At 53.0% G+C, this 25542-nt stretch overlaps 1 protein-coding gene across 2 annotated transcripts in view; it reads right to left on the bottom strand.

Moving 5' to 3' along the window:
- Window positions 1-10452: 10452 nt before the first annotated feature.
- The window catches only part of Serinc2 (serine incorporator 2), a 16808-nt gene continuing 1718 nt past the window's right edge, over window positions 10453-25542 (bottom strand). The window contains exons 2-10 of one of the 2 annotated variants that reach the window (XM_026391695.2): window positions 20000-20161; window positions 19338-19528; window positions 18812-18891; window positions 18316-18453; window positions 17709-17878; window positions 15678-15768; window positions 15228-15369; window positions 11849-12067; window positions 10453-11026 (exon numbers count right to left, since the gene is read on the bottom strand). In XM_026391695.2, the coding sequence (XP_026247480.1) occupies window positions 10891-11026; window positions 11849-12067; window positions 15228-15369; window positions 15678-15768; window positions 17709-17878; window positions 18316-18453; window positions 18812-18891; window positions 19338-19528; window positions 20000-20161 (1329 nt within the window). In that variant the 3' untranslated portion in view covers window positions 10453-10890. The remainder of the gene's footprint in view (window positions 11027-11848; window positions 12068-15227; window positions 15370-15677; window positions 15769-17708; window positions 17879-18315; window positions 18454-18811; window positions 18892-19337; window positions 19529-19999; window positions 20162-25542) is intronic. The other variant, XM_026391696.2, reaches the window with a different exon arrangement.

Genomic DNA, 25542 nt, shown 5'->3' with positions numbered 1-25542 from the left:
CTGGGTGGGGCTGAGGCAGATCAGGGACCACTGGGGGCAGCCAGTCCCTGAAGCAGACACACCTGGTCACGGAAGAGAAGATGCCAAGGACCGTGGGTTCCAGCAGAGACGGGGGCATCTCCAGCCCCAGGAGCCCCCCGCGCCCCTCCAGAACTCGGTTCCCACAGACCCAGCTACATCCTCAGGTAGAAAACCCCAGCTTGCTTGCACCACGGCTTGACCCCTGCAGTATCGCGTTCCCCACTACTGCATCCTCCCGTGCCTTAATGTACAAAAAGGAACAGGAGCGTGTGCACAAGCACACCGCACTGTTGCTATTAATTTTCTAAATGGCCAATTATTATTATTATTATTCTGAGTACTGGAGATTGGACCCAAGGCCTCGCTCATGTTGGGTAAGTGCTCTACCACTGAGCTGCTTCCCCAGCCCTGTTAATTTTATTTTGAGACTGGATATCCCTTAAGTTGCCCAGGCTGGCCTCAAACTTGTGATCCTCCTGCCTCAGCCTCCCGAGTAGCTGGGATTAGAGCTGTGACCACTGTGCCCAGAGGTGGTAGGTTTTGATGGTCAACAAATAGAAATGGGACAGGGAAAAATACTGGTTCTGTGAAAATATCCCCTTTATCCATTAGTCAGCTGTTTATTTGACTCTCGTCTTTTTATTTTATAAGTTACTTTGCTCTCACTGTTTTTTTTTAAATATTTATTTAGATGTTACAAACCTTTATTTTATTCATGCATTTGTATGAGGTGCTGAGAATCAAATCCCATGCCTCAAACACGCTAGGCAAGTGCTCTATCACTGAGCCACAGTCCTAGCCTTCCCCCACCTCACTGGTTTAACAAAACAACATAAAAATGCTTACATCGTTTTATTTTGATTGGAGCATTTTGATTTTTTCAATCATCTTTGTTAAACCAAGGCCACTTGTATAACTCTTTTACATAGTTGTTACATGAAAGGCAATCTGTTTTTGTTTGTTTTTGTTTTGCAGTACTAGGGATCAAACCCAGGAGTGCTTTACCACTGAGCCACATCCCCAGCCCTCTTTATTTTTTAAGACAGAGTCTCACTAAGTTGCCCAGGCTGGCCTCGAATTTGCAGTCCTCCTGCCTCAGCCTCTCAAGTCACCCAGATTACAGGCATGTGACACTGCACCCAGCTCCATTCTGTCTTTAAGTAGAACAAATTACTTTTTTTTTTTTTATACCAGGGATTGAACTCAGGGGCACTCGACCACTGAGCCACATCCCCAACACTATTTTGTATTTTATTTAGAGACAGGGTCTCACTGAGTTGCTTAGTGCCTTGCCTTTGCTGAGGCTGGCTTTGAACTTGCAACCTCCTGCCTCAGCCTCCCAAGCCACTGGGATTACAGGCAGGGACAAATTGCTTTTACAAATAAACCTAGATTTATCTTCAAGTCAAGCATCTTTTTCTTCTTGTTCATTTTTCTTTCTTTCTTTCTTTTTTGTGGAATTACAGTAATTTGTATAAAACAAGAACACTTAGATACATTTGCTGAATCATATTTTTCTTTGGTTAGTGGAAAATGATAATAGAACATCTAGGGTGTATTTTCTCCCTATGTGTAATGTCAAAACTATACTACATTGCCTTTAATGCACAGAAAAATAAAATTATTTCCAGTCTTTGGAGCACTTAAGCTACATTCCGATGTGCAAAGAAAATGTTATTTTCTTAAAATTTGTCTATAATAGATTCTGCTTGTCTCCTGAGCCCCACCCACAGGGTGGCAGAGAAAAAAAAAAGCTACATTTCAGTCTAGTACAGAGATCTACTTCAAAAACATCCTTTGAACTGTTAGTTTAGGTTACACAGTCTTCTTTGGGTAAAGGCTTTATTGTCTCTTCCTCCCAAGTGGGCAGTGGCTATGTGACAGGGACTGATGTGGAGCAACGGGTGAGGGAGGTGGGAATAGACCTTTGCACTCCTTGTGCATTTCCCCAAATTGTCAAGCATCTTCTTGTTTAAACTTTTTTTTTTTTTTAAGTAAGGAAGGAGTTGGGCGTGGTGGCACATGCCTGGAATCTCAGCCACTAGGGGGGGCTGAGGCAAGAGAATAGTAAGTTCTAAACCAGCCTCAGCAACTCAGCAAGACCCTGTCTCAAAATTAAAAGAAAAAAAAAAACAAAACTCAAAAGGACTGGGGATATAACTCAGTGGTAAAGCACCTGTACCAAAAACTTTTTAAAATAAGTAAAACAGGCTGGGGGGGGGGGGTGCTGGGGATGTAACTCAGTGGTAGAGCACCCGCCTCGCACGTGTGAGGCACTGGATTCGATCCTCAGCACCACATAAAAATAAATAAAGATATTGTGGCCAACTACAACTGAAAAATATGTTTTAAAAAAAACAGGCTTGGGGGCATAGCTCAGTGGCAGAGAGCCCACCTACCATATGCAAGATCCTGGGTTCAATCCCCAGCACTGAAAAAAAAATTCAGGTTAAGATATCTGATCTCCTGTCATTCCATTTCTCAAATAAGGAAACTGAGGGCTTTGGCTCAGATTCACTCCCAGCTTGGAAAGGTCCTCTGCTAATGCTGAAGAGTGCCCAGAAGTATCTGCACATCCTAACATTCTACAAGGAGGACTCCCTACCCGCTCCAGACCTGCTTGCAAGTTCCATGTGATTAAAAAAAAAAAAATCTACTCTATCTAGAAAAAGCAGAGAATAAGACCCAGATGTCTTGAACCTGAGCGGGCAGTTTTCCAAGGCCGACCCACTGCCGTCCAATACAGCCTGCTGGGTTAAGAGGAAGGTCAGGTGCACGAGGCTGAATCCATAAACTCACGGAAGCCCAGAGAAGGATGCATGACTAGGAGGAGGAACTCCCTGCTTTCCCAAGACAGGCGTTTCTAGGATGCAGGCCTCTCAGTACCCAAACAAGGAAAGGACATGTGACAAGTTGGGACACTTTGATGAAAGACCCACAGCAGTGGAATGTGACAGATACTCCTTTGTCACCACCCCAGGGTCTGTCCCCGACCTTCCTCATTTATCATACTAGAATGTTCCAGGCATTAGAAATTGTGTGACACTGATCTTGCCTCTGGATGGGGTGGCCATGAATGACTTATGTCCTCAACCTGGGGGCCACAGAGAGAAGCCAGGGGTCCCTGGGTGCATAGGAGTGTGAAGGTATCTTTGTTTTCACCAGAGGCTCACTGAAATGTGTGCTTCTTCTATTGTGAGTATAAGTAGCCAAGCACCCTTTAGAAGGATTTGAGTCTTCTCACAGTGGCAGTCACAGATTGTTTATAGTAAATGACAGTCATTGCAGGCTTCCCCAAGTGAAGGCAATTATTAGATTTGCTGATAAACATTTGTGATCAGAAACTTTTCAAAAATTATTTTTGGGGGCTGGGGATGTGGCTCAAGCAGTAGCACGCTCACCTGGCATGCGTGCAGCCCGGGTTCGATCCTCAGCACCACATACAAACAAAGATGTTGTGTCCGCCGAAAATTAAACAATAAAAATAAATAAAAATTATTTTTAGTTGTAGATGGACACACTATCTTTCTTTTATTTATTAATTTTTATATGGTGCTGAGGATGAAACCCAGCGCCTTACACGTGCTAAGCAAGTGCTCTGTCACTGAGCCCCAGCCCCAGCCCCTGTGATCAGAATCTTTTCATCCAATGATCCTGCAGCATCGCCACCCAGTGTCAGGCAGCTCTGTGTCCAGTTCAGCCACTGCAGGGATGTCCCATGTCCTAATACTGGACACGCTGTGCCGTCCTGGATCCCCCTCCTGTTGTTTGTAGAACAATCAGTAGAAGGAGGTGAGTGGAAGAATACATCATAGTTTAACATTCTTTATTATTATTATTTTGTGCTAGGGGTTGAACCCAGGGGTGCTTTACCACTGAGCTACACCCCTAGCCCCTTTTTAGTTTGAGACAGGGCCTCACTAAGTGGCTGAGGCTGGTCTCAAACTTACTATCCTCCTGCCTCAGCCTCACAAATCCCTGTAATTAACAGGGAGGCACCACCATACCAAGTCACAGCTTAATATTCTTATTACAGCAAAGGAAAAAGATGACTACCCTCACTGACGTGTCACTATGAAATAAGATTAAAACTTTGACTTACCCATTTTTAAATATACTGTCTTATTAGGTAATATGTTAATAAGAACATGCATATTACTTTACCATAAATTTGTTCATTCATTATTTTCAGATAATTTGTTTCCTTTGGGATCTTATGTATTTTGGCTGGTTTTGTTTGCTGTTTGTTTATTTGTTTGTTTGTTTGTTTTTGGCACCAGGGATTGAACCTAGAGGGGTTTTAACCACTGAGCCATATCCACAGCCCTTTTTATTTTTATTTTGAAACAGGGTCTCACTGAGTTGCTGAGGCTGCCTTTGAACTTGCAATCCCCCAGCTTCAACCTCCCAAGTTGCTGGGATTATAGCTGTGCACCACCGCACCCAGCTCAGCCTTATATATTTTGCACATTCTTTTTTTTTTTTTTTTCCAGTACTAGGGATGGGACTCGGGTGCACTCATCCACTGAGCCACATCCCTAGCCCTATTTTGTACTTTGGGTAGAGACAGGGTCTCACTGAGTTGCTTAGCACCTCGCCTTTACTAAGGCTGGCTTTGAACTTGCAATCCTCCTGTCTCAGCTTCCCAAGTTGCTGGGATTACAGGCCTGCGCCACTGTGCCCAGCTTAAACACATGCTAAGAAAAGATCTTCAGGCTTCGCCAACTGTCTTAGGCCTAGGGCACCTGGGCTCCTAGCCGGTTCCATGTTTGCCTGAAGGTCTTGGGCAAGCCAGGGTGAGGTGGACGAATCATGTGATGGAGGGTGGGACCTGGAGACTGAAATCACAGAAGGGGTTAAGAACTACTGGCTTCCTCCATCCTCCAGTCTTTAATTTATTTTGTTATTTATTTCTGCTGGGGTTTGGGGGGAGGGGCTGGGAGGAGGGGTTGTTTGTTTGGTACTAGGGACTGAACCCAGTGATGCTCTACTACTGAGCCACATCCCCAGCCCTTTTTATTTTTTATTTTGAGACAGGGTCTCGGCAAGTTTCTTAGGGCCTTGCTAAATTCCTGAGCTTGGCCTTGAACTTTCCATCCTCCTGCCTCAGCCTCTGGAGTCTCTGTGATCACAGGATCACTGGAAGTTCTACAGACTTTTACCTCGATTTTAAACATTTAAATATCTAGAACTCAGTCATTGAATTACTGTGACTATTCGATGATTTAACATGTTCAACACATTTAGAAGTGTATTTATTATTATTAGATGCTTAATCCTAAATCCATTTGGAGATGGAGAAACTGAGGTTAAAACTGAGGAGACAGCTTTGCCAGAGAGGGGGCTGGGTGAGCACCCAGGTGACCGTTCCTCCCCGAGCAATCTCTAGTCCTGTAGGGAGCAATCTCCACACTGTCTGGAGGCCAACAAGGAGGGAGGGGCCCGGGAGAGGGTGTCTGGACTATCACCCATGAGGACACTGAGACTCAGAGGATCCCTGACCCAGCCAAGGTCACACTGCCTGGCAGCAAGTGAGCCCAGAATTTGAACCCAATATATCTGAATCCAAACCCATGCTCTCTGAGTCTAGAGACAGCACAGCAGACAGTGTAGACCCAGGTGTCACCAGACCCATGTCCAATTCCTAGGCTCGGCCCCTTATGAGCTGCATGCTTTGGGTGAGACCTCCTCTTGCCTTGATTTTCTTATACATAAAATGGGGCCATGAATAATTCTCCCTCGTGGAGTAGGTGGGAGTTGGGTGAGATAGTGCATGGAAAAGGTTGGGTTGAGCCTGGCATGTAAGAAGTCCCCGTTAAGTGGGATGTCTCTTTACCTTAGGTCCCCGGCAGCCAAGCTCTGACTCCTGAGACTGTAAGTGAGGGCAGAGGCAGGGGATCCCCCACAATCTTCCAAGGGGCAGAAGCTGACCTTGTATGTAGGATAGAATTTAAGCTTGCCTCCAAGAGGCTTGGCCTGCGCCCTGGGATCCTAGCAGGTTCCGTGTTTGCCTGAAGGTCTTGGCCTAGCCAGGGTGAGGTGGCGTGGGCAGACCAACCATGTGATATAGGGTGGGGACCTGGAGATTGAAATCAACCCTGTGGGTGATCAGCAACCCTGTCTGCATGATGAAGACCCAGTTTAAACTGAACGCCAAGACTTCTGGAAACCTCCACGGTTGAAAATACCCCATGCGTATGCTGGCACCTGGACACTGGGAAGGTAACACGTCCTGACCTCGGGCACAGGAGAGGGAAGCCCTGTGTTTGGTACCTGCCCAGGCTCTATGCATGGCTTCCCTTGGCTGATTTTAATCTTCATCCTCGCCCTGTCATAAACCTTACCTGTGAGTATGATCAATTTTGATGAGTTCCATGAATTCCTCCAGTGAACTAGGAGCCTGAGGATGGTCCTAAAAACCCCTGAACTTGCCACTAGTGAGGACAGCAGAGAGGACGGCTTGTGGACTGTGTTCCCTCTAAACTGGAGACCTGGTTAAATCCTTGCACCCCGGCAGGCAGGCAGGCAGGTGAGCAAATCATGGCTCCTGGTCAAAGTGGAAGAAGGTTTATTCCAAGCCCTACTCATGTGCCCAAACCCTGCAGCTCCCTGCAAGGTGAGACTCTTGCCAACCCTGTCACAGACAAGAAGGCTGAGGCTCAGAGAAGCAAGGTCCACGGAGAAGCCAGGAAGGGAGCCCAGGCCCGCCTATCTCCAAATTCAGAATCTGACCACTGCTGGGCACTGCCCCACCCGAGAACCTTCCACCTTCACAAGTCAGGAGGTCACCAACCTGGGACGCCTTAGGGAACTGAACAGAGAAGGTGAGGGGTTCAAGCCTGTGGCCTCTGAAGTGTTCAGTTTTAACTGAGCAGGTGGTGAGTGTCCTGGGGACATCCTCTCCCATCAGGGCCCTGAGTGTCGCCAGGACATCATTTCCCCTCAGCAGCTGGATCCCAGACTCCTTGGCCCTTGACCCTGCATCAGGACTTACACATGCCAATGTCATCATGGGCGAGCAGGTAGGTCACTTAAATGACAAAGCCAGGAGAACTGTGGAAGAGCAGCTGGAAATGGGGTGGGGAGAGTGGGGTGGAGAATGGGCTCCACAGCCAGGCTTGGCCACCTTTCTTCCTTCTCTGCCTCTTTCTGTCTCAGTGCTGGGGATGGAACGCGGGCTTCACACATGCTAAACCAGCGCTCTACCCCTGAGCCACACCCTCAGCCATTACTTGGCAATTTTGCTGGGGTTCTTTTTTTGGGGGGGCTGTGGGGTACCAGGGATTGAACTCAGGGACACTTGACCACCGACCCACATCCCCAGCCCTATTTTGTATTTTATTTAGAGACAGGGTCTCACTGAGTTGCTTAGCGCCTCGCCATTGCTGAGGCTGGCTTTGAACTCGGGATCCTCCTGCCTCAGCCTCCCCAGCCGCTGTGACTACAGGTGTGCACCTCTGCGCCCGGCTGGCTGAGGTTCTTGTTTTAAACACAGCGACAGTCAAACCAGACACATCTTGAGGTCTCTGCCTGTGAATCAAGGACACAGCCCAACCTTGTCTCCTCTGCTGCCTCACCTGTCACCACAGGGCTCCAGCTCCTCAGCCCCCTGGCTCTGTGACAGCAGAGGTCCACTCACTGCAGAGACCTGCCACTCTTGCCCCAGCCACCCGTGGCCGCTCCATAATCAACAAATGCTCATTCAGATGGCGGGTCAGTCAACTAACCTGCTTCCTGCCTTCTCCATCTGTTCTGAGCATCAGGGAAACCGGAAGCAGCTGCGGGCAAAGCGCACAAGTGGATACATAGTTACACCCAGTAATAAAGGCCAGACACAGAGTGCACCCAGAGAGAGGGTCCACAGCCTAGCCAGCAGGGTCTCCATCTTCCTCTTCTGTCCTTTCCTGTCCTGGGCACACAGGCTGTGTTAGGGGTGAAAGCTCCTTTTCCAGGTGGAGGACTGGGAAACGCCCAATGAACACTGGATCCTGTCATCCTGGTTCTCTCCACTTCCTACTGCCTGTCACCCACAGCCACCTGCAGAGGGGCAAAGGGCAGGTGGTCCTGCAGGTAGAGGGAAGGCTAAGGTGACCTCATCTGACTGCCTCGCCCTTGGTCTCCGTCCCCCAGGACTGAATGCCAGAGAAAGGAAGGAGCCCTGCTTTCTTTGTCCCCCACTCTGCCCAGCACGGGATCGGCCCTTTACACACGTTCTTACTGACCCGATGACACCCCGTGGTGGGTGCTGCTACAGTCCCCTTCTGCAGACGGGGAAACAGACACAGGGAGCACCCAGCAGCCAGGGGACAAGCCGAGATGAGAACCTGGGGGTCCAGGGTCTGAAGCCCATGGCCTGCCTATCACCCAGCCACCTGCCAGCAGCAGCCCAGTGGCTGGAGGCACAAACACAAAAGAGCAAATGCCATCAGTTGGGACTCAGTTAAATTATAGAATAGTCCACCACGGAGCCCACGCTGCTGCTTGAGTACTCGAGACAAATGCCTGCCACGCTCCTCTATTATTTGTACTTTTTAAAATCATAAACGTGCCTTATATCTAAAATTACTATTTGAGCTCGACTCGATGGTGTACGAGAAAAGGGGTATGGTTCACTTGCCTTGGTTGACTTTCTACCCAATGCCCCCGCCCCGCCCCGCTAGATAGAAAACTCAGCCTCCACCAGGCACCGGCCCCCTCCCAGGGGCACATGTGTCCCCTCAGGATAGTGCAAAAGCCCTGGGATCACAGGGAGCAGCAAGGCCACATGCGGGGGGTCGGAATTCCGTGTCATTGAACACCAATCACATGGGTCACAGCCACTGTCACAGCTCACCAGAACCACAGACCCCTAAGCCATCCACAGGGCTCAGGCACCAGGGCAGAGCTGGACTTTGTTCCAGCCCCCTGAGGCCCTGCTGGCTCCCCCACTCCCCGGGGAGGGTGTGCCCACCCCTGCTCAGAGAGCCCACAGCCTCACCCTCCTCCTTGATCACCGAGAACTCCACCGGGCCTGGAGAAGACACGCCGCCCTCCTAAGTTCAAGCTCCTTCCGGCCTGGCTCTCCTCGCCCTCATCAGGGCCCCCCCTGCCCTGCAGGCCCCCCTTACCCCACCCCAACCGCACCTCCACAAACATCCTTTTGTGAAAAACCAAAGTAGAGGAAATATACTTTGCAAGTTCCCCACCTCTGCTTCCCATTCCACACACCAAGCCAGAAACTTCTTCAAAACTCTTTCTTCTCACCTTCGCCCATTAGTAATCCTGTATGTACATGATACGAACATCTACACATTCACGTGTGTATATGGGCAAACTATGCTATTGCTACCTGATCATTTTTTAGTTACAGATGAACACAACATCTTTATTTTTGTGTGGTGCTGGGGACCAAACCCAGTGCCTCACACATGCCAGGCAAGTGCTCCCACTGAGCCTCAACCCCAGCCCCGCTACCTGATCATTTTGAGTGATGGAAATGTTTCTCTTCTGTGCTGTTTTTCTTATCAGCAAAATTCATGGTCATCTCACTAATCAGATCAGTTAGAAATACATTCAGGTGCAAAAGACTTCATACTCAATTAACAGGGGCTGAAGTACACTCAGGTTTGTTCTGCTTGGGAGACAAGTGTAGGGCCAGGCACAGCAGAGCTAGTGCAGCTCCAAGGTGGATCAAGGCTGCAGCCCGTTTGTCTAAATTGCCATCCTCGCTATGTTGATTTCTCACCCACAGGTTTGTAGCCTCGTTGTTCAAGAAGGGCTGCTGCAGCTCCAGACATCATTTTGTGTTAAGTAAAGTGGGAGCCAGTTGTGCCTTGTAACAGGAAAGCAGATGCTCCCTGGAAGTGCTCCTTAGCATTTCTACTTAGATCTGATTAACTCAACTGTGGTCAGGTGCCCACCTTCAATTCTCAGGGAAGCTACAAAGTGAGGAGTTGGTTTCTCCAGCCTTTATGAGGGAGGCAAGAGAGAGAGAAGAGGGTCAGGACTGTCACTTGTTAAGCACAGACTGTACATGAGTGCACAGTGCTTTACAGTTTACAAACCAGCTGCTGGTGCCCTTTGATGGAAACCAGAGAGAGCAACTAAGCTGCCCACAGCACACAGGGAAACAGCAATGAAGAAAAAGCAAGCTGGGCCCGGGGCTCTCCCTAGCACCCCGCTCCACTCGGCTTCCCCACATGGCTCTCCACATGGCCTCCCTGTCCTCATGAAGGGTCCCCGCTGGTCCTACTGCCTCCTGGCTCCCCTTGTCTGGCCCCCACACTCCCTTTGTCCAAGGCCCTGGCCTGGCCCTCCTTCCTGGCCACCCTGCACCCTGGGTTCTCCATGACCGGAGCCCAGACCCCTCGTCCCTCAGCCCTGACTTTCCAGTCCCAGCCCCACACGACTGCAGAGGTGACAGACCCAGCAGCAAGGGTGAGGAGCACAGGCTGTAGGAAGGCACACACTCGGGCGTGTTTATTGGGCAAAGTCTTAGAGACTCATAAGGCACATGGTCCAGGAAGGGGCTAACCGGCAGGAACAGCGGCCTCGGTGCCAGGTACCCAAGATGGCGCGTGCTCACTGCCCTCTGAACAGCTCTGAGCTGCTCTCCCCTGAAGTCCCCTCTGGGCAGCCTGGGAACCAGGGGATGTTTTGTCCCCAGGGTGACCCTGGGTCACTGGGGTCAGGGAAGGAAGAGGTGGCTCTGTGACCCAGGGTGGGGGCCAGGTGGGGCACAGGTGTGAGCTCGGTGCTTCCTGGACCCTGAGGGCACTAGGACTGGAGGACAGCCACTCAGGCCAGGCCTGGAGGAGGGTGGGTGGGGAGGAGGCAGGGTGGCTGTCGGTGAGCCCTGAGGCACGAAGTGGGGAGGCTCCGGGGGCTGCCTCAGCTGAAGTCACGGTTGGGCAGGAGCAGGGGGGCCACCAGGGTCCACAGGTAGAGGAACAGCCCTGCCCAGCTGGCGCAGATCTTCACCCACACGGCAGTCCACGTGCTGACCATCGTCTGCGTCTCTCCAGGTCTGGAACACACCATATTCCTCGTGAGCCTGGCCCCATCTGTGCCCTTGGTCCCATTCCCTGACTTGACGACCCAGCTGTGATGCCTGGCTTCACGCTGGCTCTTGCGCGGCCTCTGACGGTTTAGACACTTGGCCTCCTGACCCTGCACTAGGCTCTTGGCCTTGCACCAACCTCGACTCTGGTGTTGACCCCAGTCCTAGACCTTGACCAGACTGCTGGTGTCTGACGTGTGATCCCAACTCTCTGACCTCATTCCCAGCCCCTGACCTTGAGACTGACCTTAGTCCTGACTCAGCCCACCTGACCCCTGACCTTATCACCCTGATCTTAGCTCCTTGATTCTGCAGCTTCAATCCCAGCTGTGGGCTCCAGACCCCTATACCCAGGATGGTGTGTGCCGCCATTGCAACAGTCCTGAGTGACGGAGACCAGGTGCAACTCCAGAGGCCCTTCCCCAGCTCTAGATGCCACCACTCTTACTCCTAACCTGCACCTGTGCTTCTGGTCCTACCCTAACCCTGGCCTCCAGCCACGAATCCCAAATCTGACTCCATGGTCGCCCTGATTTGAAACCCCATGGCCCTGCACAGGCCCAGCCCCCGCTCCTGTGATGCCCCCCCTCCTGTGACACCCACCCCATCACTTGGGGAAGCCGCAGGAGCTGGGCACACTGAGGCACCAGCAGGGAAACTGGGACAGGGCAGGGCAGACACCAGATGCCCCCGGCCTTGAGCAGGCATCAGGGACACCCAGGGAGGGAACAGAGGAGATGGGGCACATGGCACCACTCCCTGGGCACCTGCCCGCCAGGCTGTGCACACCTGTACCAGTTGGTGAGCGTCATCATGATGTGCAGGGAGGCCAGCACCAGGCAGAAGTGGAAGAAGGAGTAGCTGTAGGTGACACCGTCCTGCTCATTGTCAAAGGCCCGGCCCTCACAGACCTCCATCTGCTGCTGCTGCTGCATGACCTCCGGCCCGGCAGGGCACTCCTCTGTCTGCATCAGACTGTTCACCTGCCGGTGGTCTGAGGAGCGCACACTGTCAGGGAGAGAGGAAGGTGGAGTCAGGGCCGCTGCAAGGTGGGCATACAGGTAGCAGGGTGGCCCTGTGAGCTATGGCACGGCCCACAACCTCAGACAGAGGGTCTCAGAGCTCCGGAGGCCAGTGACCCGATGGTCTGGGCCTGGAAGTTAATAAGCTGTTTTGACTCTCAACTCTAGACCAACTCCCTCTGTGACACTGAGCAAGATACTTAACCTCTCTGAGCCTCTGATGCCTCATCTGTACTTCCCTCATAGAGTTGCTAGGAGGATTAAATGAAATAAAGATGAACAGCCCCTGGCACTGTCCTGGTGCAGAGCATGAGCTAAATAAACAGTCAATACGATTATGCCTGCCCATTTGCTACTTCCACAAACATGTATTGAGTTCCTAGTGCTGCAAGCCACGGCACCAGGGTTTTGATGTTAATAATTAACAATGCTTTTATTGGTCTCAGGTAATCAATCATTTGCTCCCTTTCCTTCATGTTTACACTAAAAGAAGAAAATGACAATCACAGAATGATTATATGTCATTGCTTTTGTTCTCTCTCCCTCTTTTTTCTTTTGGGTACTGAGGATTGAACCCATCAGGGGTCCACCTCTGAAATACACCCCCAGCCCTTTTTATTTCATTTTAAGACAGGGTCTTGCTAAATTACTGAAGTTGGCCTCCAATTTACAATCCTCCTGCTCAATCTCCTGGGTCACTAGAATTACAGGTGCCTACCAGCACACCTGGCTGTCACTGCTTTTCTACAATGAGGACTTAATGTTAAGACAAAATTTAGTGGTTCAAGACATACAATTTTGAAAACCCAACTCATATTCTGGAAAAAAAGGTAAAAAGGCCAGGTGTACTGGTTCATGCTTGTAATCCCAGCCACTCTGGGGGCTGAGACAGGAAGATGCAAGCTCAAGGCCCACTGAACAATTCAGTGAGAGCCTGTCTCAAGAAGAAAAAATAAAAAGGACAGGGAATTTAGCTCATTGACAGAATGCCTCCGGGTTCAATCCCTAAAAAGAAGGAGGAGCTGGATTCAGCCCTGCCCCATGGAACTGGGAATCTCCCCTGGTGAGCCTCCAGAGCCCAGACCCCAGCTCTCGCATGGGCATCCAATGCAGGAGAGCCAGGCCCGGGCCACAGGAGCTAGGCAGAGACTCTGGGTAGTCCTGGTCCTCTGGGCCACCACTGCCCCTTGGCAGCAGATATCCCGGGCCGCTGTGTGTTCACAGCCTCTGACAAGCAGCTCCTCCTCCCTGAGTCGTGGTCTCCCCATCTACAAAAGAGACTTCGTTAACTTTCCAGGTTACACGGGATGGATTGTGATGGAGAAGAGAGGAGCATGGACTGCCCTGGCAGGACAAGGAGAAAATGTTGTGAAAAGGTTAAAACAAAACAAACTGCAACAACCTCAAAGCACGGGGGCCTGCCAGGAGAAGGTGAGGCAGAGGGGCACAGCCCAGGGATCCTCCCAAGAGCGGAGCGCAGGCGCACACAAGGGGGTCTGGGGAAGTGCTGGGCTGGGCGAGAGTTTGCAGAATTCGAAGGTGCTGACATTATGACCCAGAGCCTTACAAAGCAGCCGCTCACTCCACCCAGCTGTGCAAATGTCAGAGAGTTAGAACAACAGAGAACACTTCTTTTGCACCTGCTACTTGCCAAGTTCCTTCACATTGGTCTTTTATACTGCTGTATACACAATAACTCATGGCACCAACCTTCAACAATCCAATGAGGTAGGTACTATTTTTATCCCTATTTTGTAGATAAGGAAACTGAGGCACAGAGAGGGTAAATGACTTGCCTAAGATTATAGAGCTAGCATGTGGCAGGGCCAAATTCAAAGGCAGGCAGGCAAGCTCCAGAGCCCACACTAATAAGCGCTTCTAATATGTTCCTTTTAATAAGTTGCTGTGTAGCTGGGCACAATGGTACAAGCTTGTAATCCCCGTGATTCAGGAGGCTGAGGCAAGAGAATTGCCAATGCCAGGCCAGCCTCAGCAACTTAGTAACTAAGTAACTCAGCCAGACTCTGTTTCAAAAAAAAAAAAATAGGGTTGAGGTTGTGGCTCAGTGGTAGAGCACTTGCCTATCATGTGTGAGGCACTGGATTTGATTCTCAGCACCACATATAAATAAATAAAAATGAAGGTCCATCAACAACTAAAAAAAAATTTTTTTAAATATTTATTTTTTAGGGCTGGGGATGTGGCTCAAGCGGTAGCGCGTTCGCCTGGCATGAGAGCGGCCCGGGTTCAATCCTCAGCACCACATACCAACAAAGATGTTGTGTCCGCCGAGAACTAAATAAATATTTAAATATATATATATATATATATATATATATATATATATATATATATTTATTTATTTATTTATTTATTTATTTTTTAGTTGTAGTTGGACACAATACCTTTATTTAATTATTTTTATATGGTGCTGAGGATTGAACTCAGAGCCTTGCACATGCTAAGCGAACCCGCTACCGCTGAGCCGCAACTTACGCCAACTAAAAAAAATTTAAAATAAAAATAAAAAATGAAAAGGGCTGGGATGTAGCTTAGCAGTAAAGCACCCCTGGGTTTAATCCTTAGTGCCAAAAAAATAAATAAAATAAATTAAAAGAATAAAAAGTTGTTGTGTGAACTTCAGCATGAGTTGCCCTCTCGGGGCAGATGAGGAGACTACAGTCAGCTCCTCCACCATGGACAGCACCGTCCTCCTCTTACTGAGGAGGAAAATGAGGCTCAGAAAGATTAAGCCACTTGCCCAAGTCACATGGCAGGGAAGAAATGGAGCCTGGGCCTGCTGTTCAACCCCAGTACTAAATAAATAAATAAATAAATAAATAAAGTATTTGCTGAATGAATGCTGGTTGCTGTGCGCAGAACAAGGCGGGGCCCGGGAGGCGGGGCCCGGGAGGCGGGGCCCGGGAGGCGGGGCCCGGGAGGCGGGGCTCGGGAGGCGGGGCCCGGGAGGCGGGGCCGGCCCACTTCTGCTGCCCTCTCCTGCTGCGCATGCTCAGACTCCACCAAGGCAGGAGCTGGGAGTGCGGCTGGCTCGTGGCACCTTCCAGTTTGGTGTGGGGTTCCCAGGTCCTCCTCACTTCTGGCCCCCCACATGACCACTCCCCGGAGACTGGACCCCGTCATACCTGATGAAGAGGGTGCACAGGATGAAGATGATGAGGCCCACGATGCTGGGGGCGTCCCACCACTGGCTCTCGTAGCCCTCGGGGCCTGCCAGGACCGTAGCGTTGTCCAAGCGGGTCAGCAAGTGAGGGTTGCACTTCTGGTCTAGGAAGGGGGGCACAGTCACCCTCCACCCCCTGAGCCGCTGGGAAGCCCGGTGGCCCTGAGGATGGGTAGACAGTTGGAAAGACAAACCCAACCCACCAGCCAGGGCCCAGCAGCAGACGGCACTCGGCACACACAGTGACAGAGTCAACTCGGGGAGCCGGTGGGCGCCCACTTCCCTGAGGACCCAGTCTCAGGATGGGCTGCAGCCACGTGTCCCTGTCACCTGTGAGGATCCCCAGCTCCCTGGCATGCCACTGTGGTCCAGCAACAAGGCCAGGCCTCCTCGAACCTGGCTCCATACTCACCAGGGACATTGGAGAGGGCGGACCAGGTGACAAACATGGTGTAGAGCGAGACGACGGAGGCCTGCAGCAGCCCAGAGTTGGGCTGGGCATCCTGCGGAAGGCCGTCATGGGTAAGTCCCCTGCCAGACTAGGGACACCCACGCCTACCTAGACCACTCTCACCAACTAGGGGACCTCAGGAATCCCCCGCCCTGGGAGGCCATCCACCCCACACTGGGAAAACACACCAGCCAGGTCCCCAGCACCCTCACTTCCAGAAGTAGGGTTCTAATTCTCCCCCCTCTTCACACTCCTCACTCCTCAGATCACCCAGCCCCCTCCCTCTGAAAACCCTTCAGGGTGGCACTGCCAACCAGCCTCCCTGGTGTGCCAGCCTTCTCCTCCAGGCCCAGCACGCTAGCCACGATGGCCTCTCCATCCCCAGAGCTGCCAACCCTCTCCTGCCCCAGAGCCTTCACCCCTGCTGTGCCCACTCCTTGTTTTGTTTTAGATGCCAGGGATTGAACCCAGGGGCGCTTAACCACTGAGCCACATCCCCAGCCCCTTTTTTGTATTTTATTTTGAGACAGGGCTTCACTGAGTTGCTTGGGAACTCATTAAGTTGCTGAGGCTGGCCTTGAACTTGTGAACTTCTTGCCTCAGACTCCAGAGCAGCTGGGATTATAGGCATGTGCCATGGTACCTGGCCCTTGTATTTTTTTTTAACATTTTTTTTTTAGTTGTTGATAGACTATTTTTTTAATATTTATTTTTTAGTTTTCAGCGGACACAACATCTTAGTTTATATGTGGTGCTGAGGATCGAACCTGGGCCGCATGCATGCCAGGCGAGCGCGCTACCGCTTGAGCCACATCCCCAGCCCAATAGACTATTATTTTATTTATTTATATGTGGTGCTGAGAATCGAACCCAGTGCCTCACACATGCCAGACAAATGTGCTACCGCTGAGCCACAACCCCAGCCCCCCAGCCCTTGTATTTTGAGAAAGAATCTTGCTAAATTGTTGAGGCTGGTCTCAAACTTGCCAACCTCCTGCCTCAGCCTCCCGTGTGACTGGGATTACAGGGTTGTACCATCATGCCTGGCCTCTTTACTTCTTTAAGCCTGTGTTTCCTTGTCTATAAAGAAGGGATAATGATGATGTGAGGACCAAATGACATACATGACAGATGTCATTAACTTATAGCCACTGTATCATTCCTCCTATTCCCGGCAGCTGTATCCAAAATACTTAGCAGTGAGCCTGAAAAGCCAGGCACAGTGGTGCACACCTGTAATCCCAGAGACTTGGGAACCGGAGGCAGGAGGATTATGAGTTCAAGATCAGCCTCAGCAACTTAGTGAGACCCTGGGTTCAACCCCATACTAAATAAATAAATAAATAAGGTATTTGCTGAATGAATGCTGGTTGCTGTGTGCTCTGGATACAGTGTCTCCCTCTCTGGGCTTCAACTTTCTCACACAAATGGAGGCTCTGAGCAGAAAAGAGGTTCTCAGCCTTTCTGCTGAAGACACACAGAGACCACCCAAGCTAGCTCAGAAACCCCTGGTGTTCTGAGACCCCCAACTGTGAGGTACTGAGACCCCAACTGTGAGGTACGCCCAAGGGGGTCCAGAGACAGTCTGTGAAGGACACATATGCTGGGAGCCCCCACCCACTGTCTCAGAGAGTCTGAGGTGGGACAGGAATTTCCCCCCAGCACCATCTCTTGGACCATCCAGGGATCACCACTCACTATCCCTTCCAATTTGCATGAAAACAAAACAAACAAAAAAAAATGACATCAATCACTCCAACAGCTAATGTCTGACGGTCCCCTACGATGCCAGGCACGGCTCCCTTTCAGTCCTGAGGTGTTATTATTCCCATTTTACATTTGAGGAAAGACAGGCACAGAGAGGTTACAGCACTTTCCCAAGGACACCCAGCATGAGATGAGTGAGCTCTCCATGTCGGGGCCTGCCCGGAACCTGGGTTTCTACAGGAGTCCCTCCTGCCACGGGGCCCTCCTGCCACGGGGCAGGCTCACCTGGACCTTGGGCAGGACAGCGACAATGGACAGGCAGAAACAGAAGGTGAGGTTGAGGCCGATGAAGACCTTGCCCTCGTGGCAGTCTCCGGGATGGGTGTAGTAGATGAACATCAGCGTCACGGCCGCGATGGAGAGCGCGTAGAAGAGGAAGGTGAAGAAGAAGAGGCCTGGGAGGAGGGCAGGAGCCACTCAGGCGGCAGTAGGCAGCCTCCCCACTGGGCCATGTCCTCCTTCAGTGTCTTCCAGGGGCCTCAGGTGACTGCCTGAGCTGGCTCGAGGCGGCCTTGCCTGATCACCGGTCAGCGCAGTGGTTAAAGCGCCCTGAGCAGCAGGCTTGGCGGGGCCCAGACCAGCAGCACCTGGGACTCGGTGCACTCGGCGGCTCAGGACCCACAGGGACCTGATAGGGGCTCCTTCTGCTCCCAGGGCCGCAGGGACCAGCTGTCCCTTGAAGCTCCGTCTGGGCACCACCAAAAGGGCATCATCTGTGGCCTGCTGTGGCCGCAGCCCTGAGCTCTCCGGTCAGCTCTCCTCCACTGCCCCCCCAGCCCCGGGCCCTGGCAGCCCTCCCCCTCCCCAGGCCCGAGCAGCGGGCGGCACTGACCTGCGTACCAGGCGCGGGAGTCGCACTCCTCAGCCTTGCACAGCCACCGCTGGTTCCAGGAGTGCGCGAAGTCGATGAGCAGGACCAGCTGGATGAGGATGAAGAGGAAGGAGCCCACGGCGCCGAAGTAGAACCAGACTGCGTGGGGGGGCGGGGTGAGGCCACAGGGACAGCCGCGCCTCCCTCTCACTCATTCTTTGTTCAGTTGTCCCTCGTGCCATATCCTGCACTGGGGACTTTAAGAAGCAGAGTCCCTGCCTCCGGGGAGCCTGGCCTTGCAGAGATGCATGGCAGAGCAGGGGTCAGGGGCCGGGCTCCCCACCCCCCAAGCTGCCCAAAGGCCAGGAAGCCGGATGTTAGTACTGTCCCATGGGGCGACCCAGCAGCCTGGGCTCAGGGGGCCAGGGCAAAGAGCAGCCCCACCAAGCTCCCCCGCCTGAAGCCCCGCAGCCCTGCCACTCCCTGCCAACCCTCCAAGGTCCCCCCAGCCACCTACTCTTGGAGAAGGAGCCACTAGGGATGTAGAAGGCACCCACGGTGATGCCCACGAGGACCAGGAACTTAAAGAACCAAAACCTGCAGTGGGGAACGGACAGGAAGCTGAGCTGGGCACAGACTTCAGAAGCCAGACCAGGCCTGGCCCTAGAACCCTGCTCCCGCAGAACAGACCTTGGGAGAGGTGAAGGGGGACTATCTGATGGGCACAGAAAGCCTGTCCTGCCCCTAGAAGAAGCCCTGAGGGGCAGCGAGGGAAAACCCAAGCAGTGAGCATCGTGGGCCAGGCTCTAGCCAACTGCGTCACTACAGTGCTGTGTGACCTCAAGCATACTATTGCCCTTTCTGAGCTTTCTTCCCCTATCTGAAAAACAGGTCTAACTAAATGAGCTGTTCTCTGTGCTATGAGCCCTGGCTTCAGTGACTCCCGAGTCTGAGGGCAGGGTCTCGAGATCCCCGGGAACAGGCAGAGAAGGAGAAGGGTGCTGGGGGAGAGTGGCAGGGTGTGCGGGTGCGGGCCCTCTCACCCGTTCTGGATGGCGGCCCTGGGGTCCCGGCTGCTGCGCACACACATCATGAGCAGGGTGAACAGGAAGAAGAAGGCCGCGGTGGAGAAGCACATGCGGTAGACAGCGCGGAAGCCCAGCAGGGAGCCACAGTTGATGTGGCCCTGAGGGACCATGGGGTTCCCGGCCTCCTCCTCACACACCCAGGGCAGCTGCGGGGACAGAGAGCAGCCTGAGCCCACCCAGGGCGCAGGAGGGACGCGGGAGTCCAGCCGGAGCCCGGGGCTGGTCCCCCACAGCTTGTTCCTGGCTGCGTGCTTTCCCGAGCTCACCCGGCAGGGCCCAGGGACGTACTGTGGGGTTTCCCAGTGTGGCCTCCCGCCACCTGGCTCGGAGTCACAGCGTCTGGGGGAAAACAGCTGTGGCCCAGCCGCTACAGACTCAGTCCAGGGAGCAGCCTGGACACCGGGGTGTGCCTGCCACTGGCCTCAGCCCCCCGCTTCAGCACTGACGGGGAGCAGAGTGTCCCCGGGGCCAGCTGTCTAAGGGACAACGGTGATCCCAGCATTTCCCAAGGGGACCACAGCTTATGACGAACAGAACTCCCCAGAGAGGTCCCTGCCAGCTCACAGGGGCGGGCGCCTGGCGTCCTGCCCGCCTTCGGTGACTGCCCCGGGGCTCACCTTGTGCAGCTGACTCTCCACGCCGGGGCTCAGCATGATGACAGACACCAGCACGCCCAGGAACAGGAAGCCCGTGAACACCAGGCGGCTCACCGTGGAGTTGCGGCTGGCGGGGCAGCAGCCGCACAGGAGGCAGGGAGCCGTGCCACAGAGGCAGGAGGCCTGCGGGGCGGGAGGGCGCTGTCACTCACCACCCGTCGGCACCCACCACCCGACTGTCGGGGGCTCCGCATCTGCACCAAGCTGGGCAGCACCGCGCTCTTCCCTGATGATACCCATCTAAGCTGCAGGGAGGAGCCACGCCGGGCCACCAGGGCCACAGGAGCCAGAGCCAACCTGGATCCATCTCACGCACCACTGTGGCTTTGGTAAGAGAGCTGGAGCCAGGTGGGGTGGCATGGGCTTGTCATCCCAGTGACTCAAGAGGCTGAGGCAGGAGGATTGCAAGTTCGAGGCCAGGCTTGACAATTTAGTGAGACACTGTCTCAAAATAAAAGATTGAAAAGAGCCGGGGATGTGGCTGGGTGGTAGAGCAACCCTGGGTCCAATCCAGTGCCACACCAAGAGAGAGACAGAGGGCGGGGGGGAACTGGGGTCAGAGTTTCTAACTTAAGTCGGGGAAGTGGCACAAAAAAAGGAAAAAGCCAGCTCTGTGTGACTTTATACAACTCACTCAACCTCTCTGAACTTGTTTCCTCTTCTATAAAACAGGAATACCTACTTCTCACAGGAAAAATGTGAGAACAAACCAGGATTTAAAATTGTACCCCTGGGGCTGGGGATGTAGCGCGCTCGCCTGTCATGCATGCGGCCCGGGTTCGATCCTCAGCACCACATACAAAAAAAACAAAGATGTTGTGTCCGCCGAGAACTAAAAAATAAACATTAAAAATTCTCTCTCTCTCTCTCTCTCTCTCTCTCTCTCTCTCTCTCTCTCTCCCCTCTCTCACTCTCTCTTTAAAAAAAAAAAAATTGTACCCCTGCCCTTGGGCTTCCTTTTCCTGTCCCTTATTTTGTCCCCACAGGACCTTCTGTATCCTGATAGGCCTAGATCTACTCCTCTGCTTCCCCTGCTCGCAGAGCGTGTTTATGTATTTATATATTTCCGTTGTCAATGGACCTTTATTTTATTTACTTATATGTGGTGCTGAGACTCGAACCCAGGGCCTCACCCAAGCAAGCGCTCTGCCCCTGAGCTGCAACCCCAGCCCCGAGCATGGAGTTTGCCCGTTGTGCGCATGGGGTGCTATTACCGGTGCCAAACAATGCCTGGCACACAGTAGGCCTTGGGGGCTCTCTGCTGAGTGTCCGAAGTGTTTGGCCAGAAGCAAACTCAGCTCAAAAACCCAAAAACACCAGCGCAGAGTAAGCATCGGAGGAATGAACCAATGGAAACTCCGGCCCTAGCGCTGCACCAGTTTGGGACAACAGGTGGCGGCCTAATCCTTCCCTTCTGGAGTCTCTAGCCTGTGCCCAGGGGACCCCAGCTCTGGTGGCTGAAATTTCCCAGGGACAGCGGAGGCCACACCCCTCCCAGCTGGCCCCTGAGGGGGACCCGCCCTCGGGCCTTTGAGGAAACAGGCCCTGCCTCCAGCCTCCTGGCCACCTCCCTCCCAAGTCCTCACCCAGGTGTCTAAGAGCAAGAGCCTCGTCCTGCTGGGTGGCGACAAGAAGTACCCGCTGCCATGAGTGCCAACAGGGTGGCATGTTGGGGAAGGGCGCCTTGAAGAGGGCGCCTTTTAGCTGAGAGCTGAGGGGCAGGAGGAGGAAGGACCCTGGGGCCCCCTGGGGAGGCCGCCTGAGCTGCAGGTGAGAGCACAGGTGGCCGTGTGGCCGGGCTGGCAGGACCACGCAGGGTGGCAGCCACGCACAGGACTAGCTGCATTCCACGTGCCACCGGGCTCAGTGTCAAAGGCAGAGAGCAGGCTGAAGGGCCCGGCCCCTGAGGCTCCCTCCACCCCTTCCGGTCTGGATGGGCACAGCCCGGGGCACCCTCAGCTGGGTGGAGCTGCCTCCCTCTGCCCCTTTGATGACACCCCTGGAAGCCCTCCTTTCCCTTCTCTGTCACCCACAAGGCCAGGTACAGCATAGGTGCCACTTTGGATGGCTGGGGAATGCCCCCTCCCAGCAACTCCTGGCTACACCCTGAGCTGCCGCCACAAGCCCTGCCAGTCCACGGCCGTATTTGGGGAGCCAGGGGGTGAGCATAGCCCGGGGCCGTGTTCTGTGGGCCTCAGGAGTCTCCGGCTGGCCTCTGCTGCCTGCGCCCTGCCTCCCACAGAGGGCTCCCCGCCGCACACAGCAGCTGGGCACTAGAGCCGAGAGGGTGAGCACAGTGGGAACAGTGCCATCCAGTCACCCACATGCTCCTGGTGGCCCCACGGGCCAGCAGCCAGCAGTCCTTAGAACTCTAGCCCTGGAGCACTGGGCAGGAGAAGCAGCTCAGGGCAGAGCCAGTTTTGAATTATTTTGTGTGAAACAAGCTGGCCCTTCACTTCCACCTGCACACCCCAAAGAACTGAAAGTGGGGATCAAACAGATACGTCCACAGCAGCCAAAGGCAAAAACCACCCAGATGTGTATTGATGATAAGTGGATAGACAGAACCCGGTCTAGTTACACAATGGAATAGCACTCACTCATGAACAGGAGGGACATTCTGCACATCACATGGAAGACCCCCCCACACACATGACACAGGAGGGCAAACATTGTATCCTGCACTCACTGAGGAACCTGGAGCAGTCAAGTTCATTGACAGAAAAAGTAGAAGAGTCATTACCAGGGGCTGTGGCTGTCACCAGTGGTTACCAGGGTGGCTACTGTTTAATGGGAGCTTCAGTCTGTGAAGATGAAATGGTGTGCGGAAGGCTAGGGGGCTGGCGATGGCGGGACACCCACGTGACAGCACGAAGGCCACTTGAAATGCACACTTTAAAATGACTAAAATGAGACATTTTATATTACAGGTATTTCACCACAATAAAAAAGGGAGGAGCAGGAGCTTCCAGGGAGAGCAGGCAGCCAGGTGAGTGGGAGGAGGGTGTCCTAGCCAGGGGAGTCACACACAGATTCAGTCAGTATTTTATTTCCAGGGTATCTGGCGTGGTTCCCGGAAGTGGTGGCCAGAGTCCCTTAGGTGAGTCTGAACTTCACCCCCTAGGCAATAGGGAACCACTGCCAAGAGGAATGACATCAGATTTGAGTTTCAGATATGTCACTTTGGCTGGGCATGGTGGCACATGCCTGTAATCCCAGGGGCTCTGGAGGCTCAGGCAGGAGGACCGCAAGTTCAAGGCCAGTCTCTACACTAATTAAGGCCCTAAACAACCCCGTCTCAAAATAAAAACTAAAAAGGGCTGGGGATGTGGCTCAGTAGTTAAGCACCCCTGAGTTCAATCCCCAGTACAAAAAAAAAAAAAAAGATATATCACTTTGGCCGCAGAACAGAGGCCGGCTTGGGGGGGCGGGGGGTGGGATGCAGTGCTGTGGGAGGAGGGAGGGGGAGCCGGAGCCATTGTCTTAAGCCAGACTTAAGAAGCGGCTTCTCCCACATGGCTGTTTTCCTATTATCAGAGGAAACTCTGATAATGCCACTCGCTGGGGATCCGTATCATTATGGCTGCACTAGTTAAAGACCCATTTTTGGGGGCGTCTGGGGTGTAGCTCAGTGGCAGAGCGCTCCCCTCGCACATGTGAGGCACTGGATTCTATCCTCAGCACCACATAAAAATAAGTAAATGAAATAAAGGGATTGTGTCCATCTACAACTAAAAAAAAAACTTTACTCTGTACCTCTGTGGAAACAAAGGACAAGCTCCTTGAAGACAAAAAAAAAAAAAAAAAAAAAAAAAGGCTAAAATGTAAATCTCCTGTGTAGCTTGTTGCAATTTAAGAACAAAAACACTGGCCCAGGCAAAATGCACCCTGAGGCCTTCACAGACCATTCACAGCTGCTGAGCCACCGCAGGGCAGCCCCCGACAGGGAAGAGGTGGCCTGAAACCACTCCAGGCGGGCGTCCTTCCCCTGCCCAGTGCCAAGGATGCAGGTCCAGTGCTGGCCTGGCTGCCCGCTCACAGTCGGACCCCAGGCAAGTCCCTCCTCCCTTCTGTGGGACTCGGTTTCCTCATCTATAAAATGGGCTCCTGGGGCAGGAGCAATGGCTCCAAACCCAGGCTCCATTTGGAGAGCCGGGCCTCCCTCTCACCACTTCCTCGCTCGTGGTCTGGAGCAGTCTGCCACCCTGGGGTGCGTATGGGGCAGCCACAGCATGCAGACTTCGTGTTAAATATGCTGAGGTTTTCACCTCGGTTCCATCTAATCCTGCAAGGCTGCTGAACGGCAGGTACCACTGTTCTTTCCACTTCATAGACAAGGAGGGGCAGAGGGACTGCCCACAGCCTTCCAGACAAGAAGAGGCCAACAGGACTTGAGTCCAGCTGTTCTGCCCTAGCGGCCTTCCACAGTCCCTCCGTGTGGACGGCCCTCCCTCGATATTTGCTGACTATCCTGTCACCCATGCTGACTTGCCTGGCCACTCCCAGCTCTGGAGGACCCACCTTATGCCCATACAAGGCTGGACACGCCTCCTATCCAGCAATTGCTCAGAGAGGCAGATGGTCACAGCTAGGAGGGAGGGTACAGAAGTCTTCTCCAATGCGTGTACCCAAGACAGTCCCCTTAAGATGCCCGGAAAACTCCCCTCAGGACCTCAGTCCTAGGGGAACTCTATTGAAACAGGATGTTGGTGTCCAGTAGGAGCCCACTGTACAATTAATACTGTGTGGCCATGGGGAACCACCTGCCCTCTCTGATCCAGCTTTCTCATCTTTGAAATGGGACTATGAAGTGCCTCGCTCATCACCGTGCTGGCCTGCAGGACAGCTCTTTCCCATGAGCACTGGGCCTATATAAGGACACAGTAAATGGTGGCCATTGTTGGCATGGTGCATGTAGAATGAGACATCAGTGCCACAGGGCTGGGGGTAGGACCAGGGGGATGGCATGGGTGACGGTCTCAGCACAGCACCAAGAACAGTGCCAGAGGTCAGAACTCCAAGTGGAGGGCACTGAAAGGAGGGGCAGGTCCTGTGCAGACATTAGACACTCACTAACTTTCCTCCCAATTCCACCTAGGCCAGCCCTGTCCCTAGGCAGTCAGGATGCGGGAGAGGGAGTGGGGGTGTGCACAGAAACCTGGACCAGGAAACAAATTTTAATCCCAACTGTGCAACCTCAGGCAAAGCAGCTAACCTCTCTGGGCTGCAGTTTCCATGTCTATAAAAGGAGGATTTGAGCAGGCCTGTCTGCTCTCAGCATTGAATCCTGTGACTCAGAGACTCTCCAGATGGAGTTCTCCACACACCTTCTTCCCTCCGTGATAAGGGCACCCATGGTGAGCACTCACCAGATGAGCGGAGCTGTGCTGGGAACTTTCCATGCCTACCGTCTTTCTTGTTGGGTTTTTTGTTTGTTTGTTTGTTTGTTTTTTGGTGCTGGGGATTGAACCCAGGAGAGCTTTCCCACTGAGCCACATCCCTAC

The sequence above is a fragment of the Urocitellus parryii genome, chromosome 11 (genome assembly GCF_045843805.1).
Source record: "Urocitellus parryii isolate mUroPar1 chromosome 11, mUroPar1.hap1, whole genome shotgun sequence".
NCBI classification, from domain to species: domain Eukaryota; kingdom Metazoa; phylum Chordata; class Mammalia; order Rodentia; family Sciuridae; genus Urocitellus; species Urocitellus parryii.
Note: the sequence above shows the minus strand (reverse complement) of the source record. Positions and strands in the feature narration are given on the sequence as shown.